Source organism: Anomaloglossus baeobatrachus, chromosome 6, assembly GCF_048569485.1.
Source record: "Anomaloglossus baeobatrachus isolate aAnoBae1 chromosome 6, aAnoBae1.hap1, whole genome shotgun sequence".
Taxonomy (NCBI): Eukaryota; Metazoa; Chordata; class Amphibia; order Anura; family Aromobatidae; genus Anomaloglossus; species Anomaloglossus baeobatrachus.
In genome coordinates this window covers 490,011,088-490,030,777 of record NC_134358.1, presented here as the reverse complement: position 1 = coordinate 490,030,777, position 19,690 = coordinate 490,011,088, and the positions used below count along the sequence as shown (strand labels likewise).

Below are 19,690 nucleotides of genomic sequence, written 5' to 3'. Positions count from 1 at the left end.
TTTTGAGGCATTTAGAAGTTGATTATTCTCAAAATGAATGTGTGATGTTCATTCTCATTTCTGGTCACGCAGCAGTCGAGGCCCAGACAGGACATGTTCTCTCAGTGTTTTTCTTTCAGAAATGAAGTAATTTTAATTCTGGGGAATCCCCATGTAACAGAACTGTTCTTGTTTTGGCTTTCAGCCCAGCTTTTTCTACGCCGGTTCCAGGAAGAAAAGGTCAACTCAAAGACAGCATGGATTGTTTAGGTAAAGAAGCTCACCAAACTTAGAAAAGAGTAACAGGCCGTGGGTCTCCTCCCTCTGCTTCAATGTTAAGAGTTCAGATGTCGCACTTTTGTTCAGTATGATGTCATTCTGCTCCTAGAGGATGGGGAGGAGGGTAGTCTAGAGGCTCTAGAGGAATCTCAGAAGAAGACGTTTGAAGGGATCTGTCATGGACATAAGTTTCCTAAAAGGGATTTTAGGTGAATAACACTTAAAGGGAGTTTGACAGTGACATGGGCCCTTGTGAAGCAGAGGTACTGCAGGCTTGGGCAGTGTAAAACCTTTCTAATGGTACCTGGGTTTCTTCACTATCTTGGGATCTCTTACTCTGAAATTCATATTTTATTTTTATGCAAATTAACTTTATACGTGCATTGGTGGGCGTTTTGGTGCACTTGCAGGCATTGGCGCGTTTTCATTTCTTGCTTCTTGCTGAAGTCGCCCCCGCTTATTGATTGAAATGAAGAGGTGATGTAATTCAGCAGAGCCTTACACCTCCAATGTCAATCATGAAGCTGGTGCAGCCCATTTAAATGGGTTGTCTGAATTTTGAGTGAAAGCAGTATTCCAGCCAGTAATCTTTATCCCCAGTATAATAGATCACAGCTAGGAGGAACTTAAAGGGATTCTCCGGTAATAGAAACAGAATTACTATAGAAATATATTTTAAATAAATTTATCAATACATTTAATAAGAAAATGATGCTCATTTTGTCCAAGGAAGTAGTCATTATGGAATTAAAAAAAGCTGCCATCTTTGTATTACTGACAGACACGTAGCCTAGAATCTTAGGAAACTAGTTATTAAAGGAAACCTGTCAAGGTGCAATATGCACCCAGAACCACCAGCAGTTCTGGATGCATATTTCTAATCCCTGCCTAACTGTCTAAACCTACAGTAGCATAAAGAGATCTTTAGAAAAAGTATTTCTAAAGATCCTATATGATATGCTAATGAGTGAGGGACTAGTCGTAAGAGTGTTAGTTCCTGTGCTCATTCCATCCTCTTAACATAGTAGCACGCCCACAGGGGCATGCTAACATGCTATTCAATGCCGACTGATAGCGTCATCACCAGCGGTGACACGCTTACCTGTGTCCTTGTTACAGCCTCAGACTACGGGCAGTGCACATGATCAGAAGTCCCCGGCATGTCCAGTTATGCACTCTAGACCTGTGTGATTTGGTAATTAAAGGTATATAGTAGAGATGGTTCAAATTTGTGGCAGTCAAATGGGAGCCCATAGACCTACATCCTGACTGCCGGCATTCCCTCCTCCTCTTTGGATTAGCCGACTGACATGATGTCATTGTTTGTCATTTTGTTATTTTTGAGATATTACAAGCCAATCCTTAGAGCTTTTTAGAATCCACTAAGCATTCCCAGGGTCCCTTTGGAATTAAAATTGACACATTGTAACATGTATTTTCAGTAGGAAGAAATGCTATAAAACTAGTCACAAATCTACATAAGAAAGTGTGCCATGTGGATTAGTAGGTTCATATGTTATGATGTTATCTGTATTTGCATAATTATTTGCATTGTTGGTCCTTGTATATTTCACAGATTTTGAAATTCCCCTGTATGAGAGGTTTGGTAAAGGAGGAACCTTTCCACGGCAATATCATTTATCCCAGAGTCGGAAGGACTACAGTGATGGTGAGTGTGGTGTCCTTATATGGACGGTCTATGTGATGACATAATTCTATAACATAAGGTCGTTAAATAATACCATCTAGTGATCTTTTCTATATTGGGTGTGTGGGACTATGAAGAGGCAACATACAATACTAAGGACCAGGGGAAACTCACTGCGAGTGGAAGAAAAGCGATTCAGACAGCTAAATAGGAAAGGGTTCTTTACAGTTAGAGCAGTCAGACTGTGGAATGCCCGACCACAAGAGGTAGTAATGGCAGACACTATAACCGCTTTTAAAAAAGGGCTGGATGATTTCCTCAGTACACAACATTGTTGGTTATAAATGACTTAGTGACCAAATGTAGAACTGGTGGAGGAAGGTTGAACTAGATGGACCTAGGTTAAAAAAAAGACCTAAGTAACTATGTAACATTTTTTTATTACTACGTTAAGGGCTTTGTGCTGATGAAAAACATTCTGATGTAAAATCTGAAATTGAAAGCATTTATCGATGACTAAAGCCTCAGAAACTTTCTGATGTTTAGGAACCTCACTATGTGATTCACCTTTTTCAGGGCGTCGAACATTTCCAAGAAGTTATGGTTCACCTGACAATCAGTTCCAGTTTGGTTCCAATAGTAGAAAACGAAGTATGAAGGGAGACAGCCTGATGCAGTTTGATGATCATTGGAAAATGAGGTGGACCAACTCGGAGCAAAACTTACCGTTCTTACATTCGTCAACTGACCACTGCAACAAATGTAAGCATTTACAGACTATGGAAGAGCGGTGCTAGTGTTCTGTGTATAAGAGGAGGTTTCCCTGTAGAGTGAACGCTGCATCTTTATCCGCTGCGTTTAGAGATAGTGAATCATGCAAACTCATGTTCATTGCGCATTTAAAGATGCTGCAGAACTATGCAATTTAGGACTTGAATTTTTCCTGTATATTTCTATGGGGAACCTGAAAAAAATCCTTGTAAGAGTATATGCACGTGTTGCATTTTTTTCCCCACGTTATATTTTTCTCGAAAAAACACAGCATTTTACAATACCAGCAGAGTGAATGAGATTTCTGACCTCTTCTGCACATGCTGCTTATTGTTCCTTCCAGATTTAAGGCAGTTTGAAATCTGCAGCATGGCAATTCTTTCAGCATTTTTGAAGTGTTTTTCACCCAATTTACTGAATGGGGGGCTAAACATACTGATATTTTTCAGTGCAAATGCTGATTTTGAGTGTGTCTATACCTTAACATCACAATTTCATTTTTAAATGTATGAGAATGCATTCACTATATCCAGTCAGCACCCAAAAAAAAGACAAAAGAAAAAAACTAGGGAATAGACAGTAGAAAAATGTAACAAAAGCGCAATAAACAGAAGTTATTTATTGTGTATTTTGGGACGGACACTTCTTAAAAACATGGAAACAAACTGCAGCAATTCATCCAGTGGAAACATGTTCTAAAGTAAAATATAGCCATGTTCCAAAGTGGAGAAATAAATGTTGGGTCCTTTTCAAAGTTTTCTACAGGTGTCCGCAACAAAGTACAGTATAACAAGCTGCGTTATTTATAGAGTTAGGGTTTTTTACATTTTTTTTCATGTGTTTTTTTGTCATTAGATGTGGCATTTTTAAATGCATTTTTTTAGAACAATAATGCTGCAATTCTACAACTAAAAACACAATTGTGTTTTTATTTGCTTTATTTTAGGCTCTGATCTTTAGCACGCATTGGGCATAAGATTTCATGAAATCAAATTAATTTTGCTTGAACTTTAAAACAGAGTGGATTTTTCCACCCAATAAAAAAATACAGTGGAAAAAAACACAGCATTTTCGCTACACAGGAGCCTTAGGCGGCACTCACACAAGCGGGTTTTCTCTCATACAAGAGATTTGGATCAACTATGTAATGAGCTAAACAGAATTTGGCCACAAAAAGGGATCAACATAAAAATACATTTTATTATTAACCTACTAACTACACAATAGATAAAAACATTAAAAATCCAAAGGAAGAATAGAAAACACTGGTACATAAGATGAGATATGTTCAAGAAGGAAGTGCTTGCAAACATACTCCTAAAGATACGGGATGATTAATGAGAGTAAACCTAAAAATGAATAGGACCTGTGCACCATTCCCCTGATGAAGCCTCATTTTGTGGAGGCGTAACATGTGGATACATTCTCTTGATTCCTGGGTTCACCTATATGTCCTTAATTCCTTTGCATTTGACCAACAACAGCCATCACTTTTCTACTGGTTCACAGGTTCTGTTGATTTTTAGGTTTACCCTCATTATTCATCATGTATCTCGATGGGTATATTTGCATGCACTTCCTTCTTAAAAACATCTCATGTGATTTACCAGTGTCATCTATTTTGCTTCCTTGAAATGTTTTTATCTGTTTTGTGGTCCGTAGTTTAACAATAAACTTCATTTTTATGGTGATCCATTTTTGTGGGCATTTCTGTCTTGATCCTTTCCATTCACTAATTGGTGGGCCTATGGTGATGCCTATAGGAGGTGGTACCCTCTCCTACTTTTTTTGCTTTCGTCGTATAGATTGATTATGTTAATGACACTCGGATCAAACTCTGATCAGAATTTCATCAGAGTGTCAGCATAGTGTGATCCGATTCTCTCAGAGGTGAGAAGTGTATGACCGGTGAGGAGAAGATGGAGAACACAATTTCTCCGTCTTCTCCATTCTACGAGTCTGGGGAAATCGGACTGTGCTTGGACGTCATTCGAGTGCAATCCGATGATTTCCACAAACCCATAGACTTGAATGGGTGTGTGCCATCTGAATGCACTGCCATTCGAAGCATATTAAGGAGATATGTAAACAAGGGAACTACCAAATAAACTGGGAGCGACATAAGACATACTTAAAAATTTGATTTCAACAAAAAGAAGAAAAGCACATACATAAGGATCACCATATAAATAAATTTATTGAATTATCAAAGACACAAAAAACACAAGTTTAAAACAATTAATAGATGCCAATGGGCAATAAACACAAGGCATATCCACAATAATGCTAACGCCTAACCTTCTCTGCCTAAAGAGTAAAGGCCACGTCTCACTAAGCGACATCAGTAGCGACATCGCTGCTGAGTCACGTTTTTTGTGACGCAACAGCAATCTTGCTAGCGATGTCGCTGCGTGTGACATCCAGCAGCGACCTGGCCCCTGCTGTGAGGTCACCGGTCGTTGCTGGATGTCCTGGACCATTTTTTGGTCGTCGCTCTCCCGCTGTGAAGCACACATCGATGTGTGTGACAGCAAGAGAGCAATGATCTGAATGTGCAGGGAGCAGAGAGCCGGCTTCTGCGGACGCTGGTAACCAAGGTACAAATCAGGTAACCAAGCAAAGGCTTTGCTTGGTTACCCGATATTTACCTTGGTTACCAGCGTCCGCAGCTTCTAGAAGTTGGCTTCCTGCTCCCTGCACACATAGCCAAGGTACACATAGGGTAACTATAAGCAAAGCTCTTGGCTTAGTAACCCAATGTGTACTATGGGTACACATTGGGTTAGCACTCGGCCTTGTTATATTAGCTTGTGTGAGCACAACCTTACTATAACGCTTAGCTATGTGCTTTAAGGCCCCGTCACACTAAGCAACATCGCTAGCAACATCGCTGGTAACGAACAACTTTTGTGACGTTGCTAGCGATGTTGCTGTGTGTGACATCCAGCAACAACCTGGCCCCTGCTGTGAGGTCGTTGGTTGTTGCTGAATGTCCTGGGCCATTTTTTAGTTGTTGCTGTCCTGCTGTGAAGCACAGATCGCTGTGTGTGACAGCGAGACAGCAACAACTAATGTGCAGTGAGCAGGGAGCCAGCTTCTGCTGAGGCTGGTAACTAATGTAAACATCGGGTAACCAAGAAGCCCTGTCCTTGGTTACCCGATATTTACCTTTGATACCAGCCTCCTCCGCTCTCACTGCCTGTGCTGCCGGCTCCTGCTCTGTGCACATGTAGCTGCAGCACACATCAGGTAATTAACCCGATGTGTGCTGTAACTAGGAGAGCAAGGAGCCAGCACTAAGCAGTGTGCGCTGCTCCCTGCTCTGTGCACATTTAGCTGCAGCACACATCAGGCAATTAACCTGATGTGTGCTGTAAGTAGGAGAGCAAGGAGCCAGCGCTCAGTGTGCGCTGCTCCCTGCTCTGTGCACATTTAGCTGCAGCACACATCGGGTTAATTAACCTGATGTGTGCTGTAACTAGGAGACTGGGGGCTGGTCACTGGTTGCTGGTGAGCTCACCAGCAACTCGTGTAGCCATGCTTCAGCGATCCCTGCCAGGTCAGGTTGCTGGTGGGATCGCTGGAGCGTCGCAGTGTGACAGCTCACCAGCAACCTCCTAGCAACTTACCAGCGATCCCTATCGTTGTTGGGATCGCTGGTAAGTTGCTTAGTGTGACTGGACCTTTAGGCTCTGTTCACACTAGAAAAAGGATTGTTCTCAAGACATTTCTTGATCTGAAAGATTAGTGCAGTTGCGGTCAAAAAACGCACCAAAAACCGCATGCGCTTTTACCATGTTTTTTGCTCGTTTTTGATGCCATTTGATGCCTTTTTTCCCCAGGTTGGTCCCTGCGTTTTTTTACCATTATCTATGGCAAAAAAAAGCAGGTACCTGCAGAAAAGAAGTGACATGCACATTCTTTTTCTCAAGAAATTCTGCAGAAAGAATGTGTGTGTGCGCACAGCTATTTTTTTTCCATAGGTTTTGCTAGAGAATGTCTGCAGAAAGGTTACAACTATTTTCTGAAGAAATTTCTACAGCAAAAACGCAAAAAAAAACCCGCAGGTAAAAACGCAGTGTGCGCACAGGGCCTAAAAGGGTACGCCTATGTTAGACATTTATGATAAATACCTCAATATGCCATAAATGTCTGATGGATATATATCCAGCTTTGGAACATGCACCTGTCTGAGGACAAGGCTATGTGCGCACGTAGCGTTCTGCCCTGCAGAAATTTCTGCAGCGATTTGAACAGCACATGTGCGCTTCAAATCGCTGCAGAAAGAGTCCGTAATGAAAAAAAAAAAAAAAGCCTATTTCATGCGCTCTGAGTGCAGCCCCTCCCATAGACAGAGCGGGAGCTGCATGTGGAGCGCAGGAAAGAAGTGACATGTCACTTCTTAGAACGCGCGCTTTGGGCAGCAGCCTAAGCTGTGCGCTCTAAGACGCCACGTGCGCACGTCTCCTGCATAATCTTCATAGATTATGCTGGGGGACGCAGGATGCATGCAGTTATGCTGCGATGCAGATCGCAGTGTAATTGCATGCAAATACGCAACGTGCACACATAGCCTAAGACCCCATCATTGTCCACTGTCAAAGGATAGGTGGCAGTGCCTGCAGTTTCTTTCCATTCACTATTATGAAAGTTCTTAAAGACGGAAAACATAGCATTGTGACAGCTTATGACCACCGAGATATCACTTGACAGGGATAATTAACACATATTCAAAATACAAAGATCATATTCACAGTTATGTCACAGTACTGAGGTAGTAAAGCTAAACTGTAATGCACACAGCAATGTCAGTACAGGTATAGTTAACATAATGATGGTATACAAGGATGATAAACTGATGTTGTAGGGCAGAAAACAACTGCTATGAATACAGTGCAGTATGAACAGTATTCTCTCTGTATTGGAGCTAATTCATCAAAATGTGCCGTGCAAAACATATGTGCCAAATCGTCACCTAAACATTATAAAGATCATAGATGACGTTGCTTAATACATTTCTGGGGAAAATAAATTGACACGTCATTACCCCACAAATGTATGTTTATGTTCAGCATCTGATAAATCCATAATATCCAATCTTGATAATAATAACCCCACTTATTCCCTATAGCCCCACAGGCTCCTGAGAATTGGAGGTTGGGTAAGCTGCTGGGAAGAGGGGCATTCGGAGAAGTCTATCTGTGTTACGATGTGGACACTGGTAGAGAACTTGCTGTAAAACAGGTGCCGTTTGACCCCGACAGTCAAGAAACAAGCAAGGTAAGATTACTCTACTTACAGGTCACCTGTCAGCTGATTCATGCTGTCCCAAACCACGGGCAGGGACCCATGGAGGAGACTATCAAGACTAGCCCAAGAGGCAGGTCCCCGGCAGCGTTTCCCCACTACACGTACCTAGATTTGCAGGTTTCCTGCTATGTACGTGTGTCTATATGGAGAGACCTGTCAGTATAGCTGAGCTGGGCAGGGTGAAAAAACTAAGGGCATGCCTCTTTAACTGGTTGTCTTAGTCACTGGCCACCGCTGTTTGTTTGCATCCAATGTAAACTTTCCATTAGAGGTATGTCTGATGGGTATATTCGGAAACGTACCTCTAACACCAGCCTATACAGCTATTTACATTACCCATAGGCGCCAATGATTAAAAAATCATATATTCTACAGTATAGATATTTCACTCCTTGCCATTCCTTTTTGATTAACATACCTCATATGCAACGCAAAGAAAACCCTGTAAAATGGTAAATGCTATATGTGTCTGTGTGTAGCCACCCAGTGCTTGTAATGTGCATTGCAGACTGTTCAGGATTTTGCCATCAGGATGTGTTTAATTTTGTATCTTGAGAAATTAGTCTGTAATAAAATTTGTGGAAAGGAGTGCATGCAATATTGCTTATTTTGTGGGATGCCTCTGTATAGGAATGACCTGCGGACAATGCTTATTGATGTCAAAAGGACACTTTTGTGACATGCATTGGGTAAACTCCAAAGTGTAAAATTGTAATAGAAGCTTCGTTTAAAACCCCCAATACACTTTAAGCTCCCTTCATGCGTCCATGATAAAATCTCACGTTTTTCACCGTCCGTGTTGAAGGTCTGTATGGCCATCCGTGTGCCGTGATTTTGGCACACGTGTGTTCTCAGTGTGCTATTCATGGTAGCACACAGAAATCAACAACTTTTTACTCATTGTCTCTGACACTGCTGTCTTCTGGGCTGCTGCTTCAGGGTCTGCGGTACAGTGAATATTCATGAGCATAATGAGCGGGCTTGGAAGCAAGTGACAGTAGTGTTGAAGACATCAGTGCTGGAGACAGTTGAATAGGAAAATCATTTTATTTCAGACTCGTGTTTTCTCCAGTACGTGTCACACGGATCACATCAATGTGTGGTCCGTGTAACATCAGTGCTGCCAGAGAAAAACTGACTTGTCTCCTTGCAGAACACGTGTGTGCGTCACACGGACACACATCCATGAATAAACACGGATGTGTGCGCAGACCTATTGATTTTAATGGGTCTGCGTATGTCCATGTCTCCGGTACATACGAAAACAGACGTCATGTGTACCAGAATCACGGACGTGTGAAGGGGGCCTTAGATAACAGTTGGCTATATCTCCTGACCCTTTCATACACAGGAACACTCTCTCTGCCAAGCTCACTTGCCTTCTCTATGAGAGAGCTACTTCCACATTTCTTGGGCAGCTTATTTTTTAAAGAACAAAAGATTTGGAAGTCCGAAATGGCACATGCTGGATCCTTCTCGTCCCTGACATCATCTGTCTGTGGAGAGTTGGAAGACCCCCATAGACATTGGACTGTCGATATCTGTGGGTTCAGCTGGCCTTAGTTTATTGTGCATGGGGCCATTTACGTATTTGCTGTTTGAAAGTACATTACTTCTAATGTTGTATTAATTGTTTTAAAATTAACTGTTTATATAATTCTGTAATATAACCTCAATAAAAGAAGTCCTGGGAAAGATTTATCCGCGGCCTTCATGTCTCTGTGTGAAAACCTCTTTTTTGGAAGCGTTACAAGAATGTCTATTTTGGTTGCAGGAGGTGAATGCTCTTGAATGTGAGATCCAGCTGCTGAAGATTCATAGACATGGAAGAATAGTTCAGTATTACGGTTGTTTGCGGGACCCTACTGAGAAGAAGCTTTCCATTTTTGTGGAGTACATGCCAGGGGTGAGATGATAATTACTAAAATGACAAACCTGCAATGTGAAATTGGGGTTTCTCGAGCTGACCAGATGAAATAATTCTTAGGGCCTAACTTCATGTTATAGAAACCATACATTCATCCACTTACTTGCATAGGAAACTTCATTGTTATCACTGTGCCGTGAGTAAGGAGAAATGGCTCATTATGAATCAGATTAGAAGAAATTGGTCTAACTCAAGTCAACTTCATGTAGGGTTGTCTTCTCAAAGATCCAATATTTTGTCAACAATTTGACCCACCAGAAATCATCTAGTACAGTGTTTCCCAAACTCCAGTCCTCATGGCTCCCAACAAGTCATGTTTTCAGGGTTTACTTACTATTGAACAGGTGATGGAATCATTATGAAGGCATCACCTATGCTAAATTAAGGAAATCCTGAAAACATGATCTGTTGGGGGTTGTGAGGACTGGAGTTTGGGAACCATTGGTCTAGTATGTTGATGGGCTAGTTTGATCCTTTTAGAATGCATTACAACTGTAAATGGGGAAGCTTTAGATATTTACTTTGGAGGAAACAGCTAGAAGATACATAGACTAAAAAGATGGCATCAAACAAATCCACTAATTGCAGATCTAACTGAGATAAACGGTTTGCAATTGCTTACTTTACCGACAAAGCTATAAAATAATGAACTGTCACCCGTAGAATATCAGTGATCACTTTATTAAGCAGCATCATACATGAAGAGAAAAGCACACAGATGGTTTAGCTGATACATATATTGACTCTATGGTCCGTACTTTTATTTTGGCAGGACTTATGAAGAATTTGTTTTTTTGGGGAAATGTTCTCTACTCATTGGATTTATGAAGTGAAAATGAAAACCTGCTTATGTGGTCAGTCACATGCTGAACTTCAAAGGCACATATTTCCAATAAGTGATTACTAAACTACTACTCTATAAAACTGTAAAATTCATAAGTCAGATCCAAGAAAAACAGAACGCTGAAGATTCAACAAAGAATCTGCTCATTAGAGAGTCAGGGACACTGTAGACAGTAGGGAGTCTGGGACGCTGTAGACGGGAGTCTGGAACGCTGTAGACTGTAGTCTGGAACGCTGTAGACTGTAGTCTGGGACGCTGTAGACGGTAGGGTGTCTGGGACGCTGTAGACGGTAGGGTGTCTGGGACGCTGTAGACGGTAGGGTGTCTGGGACGCTGTAGACGGTAGGGTGTCTGGGACGCTGTAGACGGTAGGGTGTCTGGGACGCTGTAGACGGTAGGGTGTCTGGGACGCTGTAGACGGTAGGGTGTCTGGGACGCTGTAGACGGTAGGGTGTCTGGGACGCTGTAGACGGTAGGGTGTCTGGGACGCTGTAGACGGTAGGGTGTCTGGGACGCTGTAGACGGTAGGGTGTCTGGGACGCTGTAGACGGTAGGGTGTCTGGGACGCTGTAGACGGTAGGGTGTCTGGGACGCTGTAGACGGTAGGGTGTCTGGGACGCTGTAGACGGTAGGGTGTCTGGGACGCTGTAGACGGTAGGGTGTCTGGGACGCTGTAGACGGTAGGGTGTCTGGGACGCTGTAGACGGTAGGGTGTCTGGGACGCTGTAGACGGTAGGGTGTCTGGGACGCTGTAGACGGTAGGGTGTCTGGGACGCTGTAGACGGTAGGGTGTCTGGGACGCTGTAGACGGTAGGGAGTCTGGGACGCTGTAGACGGTAGGGAGTCTGGGACGCTGTAGACGGTAGGGAGTCTGGGACGCTGTAGACGGTAGGGAGTCTGGGACGCTGTAGACGGTAGGGAGTCTGGGACGCTGTAGACGGTAGGGAGTCTGGGACGCTGTAGACGGTAGGGAGTCTGGGACGCTGTAGACGGTAGGGAGTCTGGGACGCTGTAGACGGTAGGGAGTCTGGGACGCTGTAGACGGTAGCATTGTATAGAGTACCACCGACTATTATGTGAATAAGAATATTTTATAGGATAAAATCACTTAAAGCATCGCTTTACTATCTGAAATGGGTTTTTTTCTTTAAGTCTATTGATTTATTGGATATTTTTTAGATGATATTTACTTGTATCTTTATTTCATTGTTCTATAGGGTTCTATTAAGGATCAACTAAAAGCATATGGTGCACTAACGGAAAATGTTACCCGGCGATATACACGACAGATTCTTCAAGGAGTTTCATACTTGCATAGCAATATGATTGTACATAGAGATATTAAAGGTGAGTGACAATTTTGCATTCAACTTGCAGTGCCTAGACTCTCCTCGCTCATCCCCTTGGTTTGGGTTCTCTGTATTCATATGATTAACCCCATCTAGACGTATGCTTTGTTGTTTTGGTTCAAGCAGATGATAGGAAAAAGAAAGACTTGGGAACCCACTCCTTGAAGGGATAATGCAGAATGTTAAAGTACAGGGTACAGCCTGATCTTTTTTGTCCAATAATAAGGTCAAGTGTTCACTTTACTCATTGTGCTCAATAAAATACATGAACAACTTTGTGTGTATTATCAGTTTAGTTAGATGTATATCTATTAGGACTGAGCTGAGCTAAAAATCACACCACATGTTATTAGTATTCAAAAGGGAATTGTTATTCCAAAGGCTTTATTAGCTTTCTTTGCAGTTATAAAGGCTACAGCCACGTTTGCATCTTTTTATTGCATGTATCATGTGAAAGAAAAAGTCTGTAATATTTGAAATTGTAATTTTTTATTCATATTGATTTTTTATCCCGAAAGCTGTTTAATGCTGGTCATTATCAGTCAAGAAAGGCAAGGTTTCCACCAGCTCAGTCTTCAGCCTTTTCTGTCTTCTCCTGAATGCAAATCTTATCTCCAATCTGTTCATATTAAATCAAAATTAATTGAGGTTAGATTCAGGAGAATACAGGATGGACTGAGCTGACTGGGAGTCCAGCTGTCAGGATTTGACACTGAATGGTGTTGAGCAGCTTGCAGTGTATTGTAATGCATGCAAGCTACAGAAGCAAAACAGTTCACTTTTTTTTTATCAGATTCAATTATAAGAATGTTTTTTTTCCACAAAATACTTCCTATGAAATAAAAATAAAAAATATGCAACGATATACATAATCCTTAAGTGGACCTGTCATCATGTGAAATTTCACCAGTTTTTGTTCCTGCTGTTCTTCTGAGTATTCTGTTTTTGTGCTTCTAAAATCCCTCAAATGGTTAAAAAGATATGGGCCTTTATTATTTAGTGCTACTTTTAAAGGTCTTTACCAAGGTGGCCGTGACCACAGGATTAATTATGCAGAGCAGCCTAAATGTACATATGTGCATAAGTTCTCTGTATAAGAATTGGAGGGGAAGCTGTTCTGGGGGAAATCTTACAACTTTGAATTCCTTGATATGTTTCCTCTTTTTTTAATAATACATACTGCTGTAAATGGCAGTGTCTTATTAAATGTAAATTACACTAATACACCAGATAATTGATCTCCTCATCATCACCCTGGATTTTTATCAACATTGCTTTTGGTTATTACATAAGCCATACTTATATTATGGAATCATTATTCATTCTGTGTCCTTTTACATGATTGTGTCTTAATTTAAAAGGGGTTGTCCGAAGGCAAAAAAACCTATCTATTTGATACTATAAATATATAATCTAAACCACTTTTTAGTATATTTGTATTACAAATTAAAAAGTACACTATCTAATTACTGTTCTATTTTTTTCCTAGTTTCTGTCTGTTGACGATTAATATGAGAATCCCAGTGCATGCTGGGATAACTCAAACGAAGTGTAATCAGGGAATCTGTGCCATTGACCGCAGACTCTACCCCCTCCCTGAAATGAAGCATCATCGTGACACTCGTTTCAGGGACCTTTCTGCTTTCCCCAGGGTATCCCTCTCTGCTCTATGGCTGTGACCGCAGCCTCTGCCCCCTCTTTGACGCTGCGGTCACTGCCACAGACTCTGCCCACTGCTGACACTTTGTTTGCATATCCCAGCATGCACTGGGATTCTCAAACAAATCTTCAACAGACAGGAACTAGGGGAAAAGAATAGAATAGTAGATATATATTGTAGTTAGGGAACTGTAGGGAATTTTTAATACAAGTATATTAGAAAGTAGCTTAGATTATGGCATCATATAGAGATTTAAATGAAAGTCCATTTTGTCTTTGGACCCCCTTTCAAAGGAAAATACATACTTTAAAGGAAACCTGTCAGGTCCCCAGTGCACCCAGGACCACAATTAGTTCTGTGCACGTATCTAGAGTCTCTCTCGAACTGTCCCAGCATGTAGTAGCATACATAAAGAGATCTTTACAAAAGTATTTCTAAAGACCATTTATAAGATGCTAATAAGGGCTGTGACTAGTCGCAGGGCTGTTAGTTCTCTGGCTAGTCGGCCCACTTAGTATGTTTGCACACCCCTGTGGCGTGATAACATGCTTTACAACAGCCAGAGTCATGGCAGCGTGATACATATCTGCATATGCTTGCGGCTTTGTACTTGTCAGCTTTCAGCTTCTTTGATGCTGAGTGTATTCGTGCCGGCTTCAAAGAGCCTCACTGCCCATGATCGGAAGTCATCCGCAATTGTGATCATAGGCACTACTCCTTTCTGAAGCCAGGACACACATCCGTGTTCTGAATAGTGCGTATGACCGGGCGACTTCTGATCTTGGGCAGTGAGCGTCTTTGAAGCCGGGACGCGTGCACCTGGCATCAAAGGAGCTGAACGCTCACGAATACAAAGCCACGCACATGCCCGGCTTTGTATCACACCACCATGATGCTGGCTGTTGTAAAGCATGTTAGCACACCCACAGGGGGCGTGATAACAAGCTAAGTGGGCCCACTAGCCAGTGAACTAACACCCCTGCAACTAGCATCTCATTCTGCGTTGTTTCCACCCGGCGGTCAGACGACTGACCGAGACGCAGCGGATGAAACGCAAGGTAATCAGTCGTAATCCGCCACTAATACAAGTCTATGGGACACAACGGAATCCGCTAAACGGATTCCGTTGTTTACCAGAGCCGCGGATTGTGACTGATACAATTTAATGAAAATGTGAACCTAGCCTTAGAAATACCTTTTCTAAAGATCTGTTTGTGTGTTCCTATAGGCTGGGACTGTTAGAGTGAGATTATAGGGTGCACAGGGGACCTGAGAAGTTCCCTTTAATAACTATCTTCAGTTAGTTCTATAACAACCACTATAACCAAAATGAGATTAGATATTCGAGTAGAAATACAGTATATGATGAGATACAAGAAACGTTTTCAGACAAGAAGTGAGAGATACCACAGGAAGGCTGAGTTAGCGAGATAAAATTCTGGCTCGCTGAGCGGTGTTGATCTATGGCATCTTGCCTGGTTGTTTCCTGTATTTCCAAAGCGCGTACTCACATATAACAATGCAAGAGACTGGATTATCTTCAGAGCCATTTATCATACAGATGTTTTATCCATTGTTTGCAGGTGCCAACATTTTAAGAGACTCAGCTGGGAATGTAAAACTTGGTGACTTTGGGGCCAGCAAACGCATCCAAACCATCTGCATGTCTGGGACCGGAATTAAATCTGTGACAGGGACCCCATACTGGATGAGTCCAGAGGTGATCAGTGGAGAAGGATATGGAAGGAAAGCGGATGTGTGGTAGGTACTGAAGATAAATCCCAGATGAGAGATTTATGGAAGTAACGTGAGAATTGGGCTCATAAGTAGGAACAGTGTCCACATAGCAGAAATGCTCAACTGACAGATATTTATATAGACCCCATACATGACAAAAAGAGACAAGAAAAACAAATATTGATCAACAAAAATAGGAACTTTGTTTATCCTTGATTTTATTCAATTTTGAATAATCTTCAAATAAAATAATATTTTATTTATTTCCATGAATCTCTTATGTACCCAGTAGTTATTAGTTGCTTATAGGGTTTTTTATAAGAAAAGCAAATATGTATAAATGCCAATTAAAACATCATGAGTGATTATACGTCTACACAGCGTTTCTCAAGACTGGGAGATGAACCGGACTCTGCAGCGGGCAGTAACCAATGTACCATCTGTTGTGTTCCTTATATTTCTTACATCCGGCCACTGATGGAGCAGATATCAGATGCCCGGTGGGGGTGCCGTGTGTCTGAACCCCACCAATCTGATACTGATTATCCTGTAGAAAGGTCATAAATATGTTAGCCCTGGAGAACACTTTAAAATAATAACTTAGTTTATTCTTTTAGTAAACGGCAAATTTGCCAAAAATGACGGCCTAGAAAAGACCTCTGATCACAATCACAGATTCATTGAGCTCCTTCAATCTCCTCTCTCATTATAGCGTGCCCAAAGCTGAAATATCGTAGGTGAATGCAGAATAAAATAAACATATTTGACTACTTTTTCGCTTTGTTTGGCTTAAACCATTGTTTTATAGGTTAGCAAAAAGGGGTCAGAATAAAAACAATGTCAGCAAGATTTTTCTTATAAATCTGAGAGCAGCATGATATTGAGGCAGCGAGCCTGATTTCTGTGACTTCTCACTTGCTTGATGCAGTTTTGATAGAATCCCTGTTTTCTCTGCTGTAGATGTAGCATTGCGTAGAATGCTGAGCTGTATATAACTCCGCCCACACCACTGCTTCCTGTGTACATTGTCAGCAATCTCTCAATCGGTGGTGGAGTTTGAGTTATACACCTAGTCGTGCATTGATAATCTTCTGCTGATAAAACACTGATTGTACTGAAAGTACAGTTTCAGTAAAGTAACTAAAGTAAACTAAAGTAACTAAAGTTGCTGAGCGTGTGACACATTACAGGAATCAGACTCTCTGCCCCTACATTATGCTGCTCTCAGATTACATAGCAAAAACCTGCTGACAGATTCCATTTTATAACAATATGTTAGCAAGTATATTTGCAAAATTTTGAGTCACCAGCCATTTTGAATTTTGGATATTTCAGATTAATGGTTTAATTTTCTGTTTTCTTTCTATCCTAAAGGAGTGTAGCCTGCACAGTTGTGGAAATGCTCACAGAGAAACCCCCATGGGCAGAGTATGAAGCAATGGCCGCCATTTTCAAAATTGCTACACAACCAACAAAACCAAAGCTTCCGGACAGTGTTTCAGACTCTTGTAGGGACTTCATGAAACAAATATTTGTGGAAGAAAAAAGGAGGCCTACCGCTGAGGAACTTTTAAGGCATCCTTTTGTTAGTCATAGTATTTAATTTGTTTTACTCATCGTTGTAGAGAATATAAACAAAATGAAGGATTATGAAATGCACAGAGAAGCCCTGAAAGACCTCCATGTCTCTACTACTTGCATTCCTCAAGAGGCCAAGCAGATCAGCTCTGGGAAAATTAATTTCTGGACTTTTCTGTGGCTTCTTAAACACTATTGGAGGAGACTGTATTGTATCAGCTACATACTGCAACAATTAGGAGAACATCTATTGCACAATATCCCAGATCCGGAGGAAGGACAGAAACAGAAGAACCAAGAACAATTATGTCCCAAACTTTTGTATGTTTTGAATTAAAGTATTTGATTATATTGATGAAACACTGTTAGTGCCTGTAAAGCTGTGATGAGCAACAGCCATGCCCTAAACTGTGTGCCAGCTTCTCAAACCTTCAGTGCTGTGTCTTCAGATCCAGTAGGTTCTCTTAGGCCGGCCTCAAACTTTCAAGTTTCACAGTGCGCCTATAAAGTGCGATTTCCGATCCTGCCGTGGGTCTCCAAAACTACAGTGCAGTGTCTTCAGATCTAGTAGGTTCTCTGAGGCTCAAGTTCCACAGTGCGCTTATAAGGTGCGATTTCCGGTCTCTTCAGATCCAGTAGGTTCTCTTAGGCCGGCCTCAAACTTTCAGGTTTCACAGTCCGCCTATAAGGTGCGATTTCCGGTCTATATACTTTCAATGCTGTGTCTTCTGATCCAGTAGGTTCTCTTAGGCCGGCCTCAAACTTTCAGGTTTCACAGTCCGCCTATAAGGTGCGATTTCCGGTCTATATACTTTCAATGCTGTGTCTTCAGATCCAGTAGGTTTTCTTAGGCCGGCTTCAAACTTTCAGGTTTCACAGTCCGCCTATAAGGTGCGATTTCTGGTCTATATACTTTCAATGCTGTGTCTTCAGATCCAGTAGGTTCTCTTAGGCCGGCCTCAAACTTTCAAGTTTCACAGTCCGCCTATAAGGTGCGATTTCCGGTCCTGCCGCTGGTCTCCAAACATGAACTCAACAACCTCACAGGCATTTGTTTGAATCCGAGTCAAAACACCTGCAACCTCTCAACACTGAAGATGCCCATTCACATCATTTCAAAATGAATTATTACACACAAAATATTAGTCAAAATTGTACAATGATTATTTAGTCGACTAATAACAGACTATTATTTGGAAAAATGTCTGGTGTATTTAAATCTTCCTATAGTCCAAGAAAGTTCTTAGATTATTCATCCTTACAATGAACATATATCATATATGGCCAGTTTATACCACTGCCATGGCCAATATGGTCTAAAATGTATAATAATGTAATAATAATAATATTATTCGCACATACCTCCAATTAGAGATGTAGTATAGTTCTCCTGATTAGCTAATAACCCTTTAAGTTCTTACACTCCATGACTGATATATCGGTCATGCTAATCCTGTGGTCACTACATCTATGCCTATGTGATCAGTGGCAGGAGAGAGACTAATAACACTAGGGAACAAAATTTTTATTGCATTCACAAAAACACTTGTTCTTACTTAATTTGAGTGTGCTGATCTCAAATCTATGCTTAGTTTTTCTCTGTAAATTATATGATTATAACCATTGGTGGAGAACATCAATCTCCTCACTTTAAAGGGAACCCGTCACCAGATTTGGTGACTATAAGCTGCGGCCACCACCAGTGGGCTCTTATATATAGCATTCTAACATGCTGCGTATAAGAGTGCAGGTCTCTGTTTATAACATAAAAAAACCACTTTATAATACTCATCTAAACCGGTCGCTGCGGTGGAGTTGGCTCAAATGGGCGTCTTCGTCCTTCAGTGCCGGCACCGCCTCTTTCGGCCATCTTTGTCCCGCTTCTGAAGCCTGTGTGCATGACGCGTCTACATCATACACACTCGCCGGTCTCGCACATGCGCACTACAATACTTTGATCTGCCCTGCTCAGGGCAGATTAAAGTGTACTTGTGCAGGACCTGAATGCTGGCGAGTGTGTATGACGTCGGACGCATCATGCACCGCGGCTTCAGAAGATGGAGGACAAAGATGGCCGAAAGAGGAGGCACCGGCACCAGAGGACGAAGACTCCCATTTGACTCACATCCACCGCAGCGACCGGTTTAGGTGAGTATGATAAAGTGTTTTTTATGTTCTACACAGCGGCCAGGGCTCTTATATACGTAATGTTAGAATGCTGTATATAAGAGCTCACTGTTGGTGGCTGCAGCTTATAGTCCAAAAACTTGGTGACAGATTCCCTTTAAACGAAACCTATCAGGTCCAATATGCACCCAGAACCAAAGGCAGTTCTGGGTGCATATTGCTAATCCCTGCCTAACTGTCCCTGTATACACTAGCATAGATAAAGAGATCTTTAGAAAAAGTATTTCTAAAGATCTTTTACCATACACTATTGAGTTAGGGGGCCATTTCCCAGGGCGTTGCTTCCCTGGCTAGTCGGCTCCATTAGGATGTTAGTACACCCCTGAGGGCGTGCTAATGAATGTGCAGCATCAGAGGATGATCTCACTCACCTCTCCACTGTCATCGCGTCCGATGCTGGATTTCTGCTCAGGGCGCATGA

At 41.8% G+C, this 19,690-nt stretch overlaps 1 protein-coding gene across 2 annotated transcripts in view; it reads left to right on the top strand.

Moving 5' to 3' along the window:
- Positions 1-18,222, top strand: part of LOC142243456 (mitogen-activated protein kinase kinase kinase 3-like) — a 173,107-nt gene extending 154,885 nt beyond the window's left edge. Inside the window, exons 10-18 of one of the 2 annotated variants that reach the window (XR_012724376.1) lie at positions 185-249; positions 1,835-1,927; positions 2,483-2,668; positions 7,809-7,957; positions 9,762-9,893; positions 11,976-12,105; positions 15,351-15,528; positions 16,879-17,690; positions 17,772-18,222. Coding sequence is in view for 1 of the 2 variants with exons in the window: in XM_075315399.1 (XP_075171514.1) it covers positions 185-249; positions 1,835-1,927; positions 2,483-2,668; positions 7,809-7,957; positions 9,762-9,893; positions 11,976-12,105; positions 15,351-15,528; positions 16,879-17,107 (1,162 nt within the window). In the remaining variant the exon portion in view is untranslated. Of the gene's footprint in view, positions 1-184; positions 250-1,834; positions 1,928-2,482; positions 2,669-7,808; positions 7,958-9,761; positions 9,894-11,975; positions 12,106-15,350; positions 15,529-16,878 lie in introns of both variants that reach the window. The other variant, XM_075315399.1, reaches the window with a different exon arrangement.
- Positions 18,223-19,690: the final 1,468 nt, after the last annotated feature.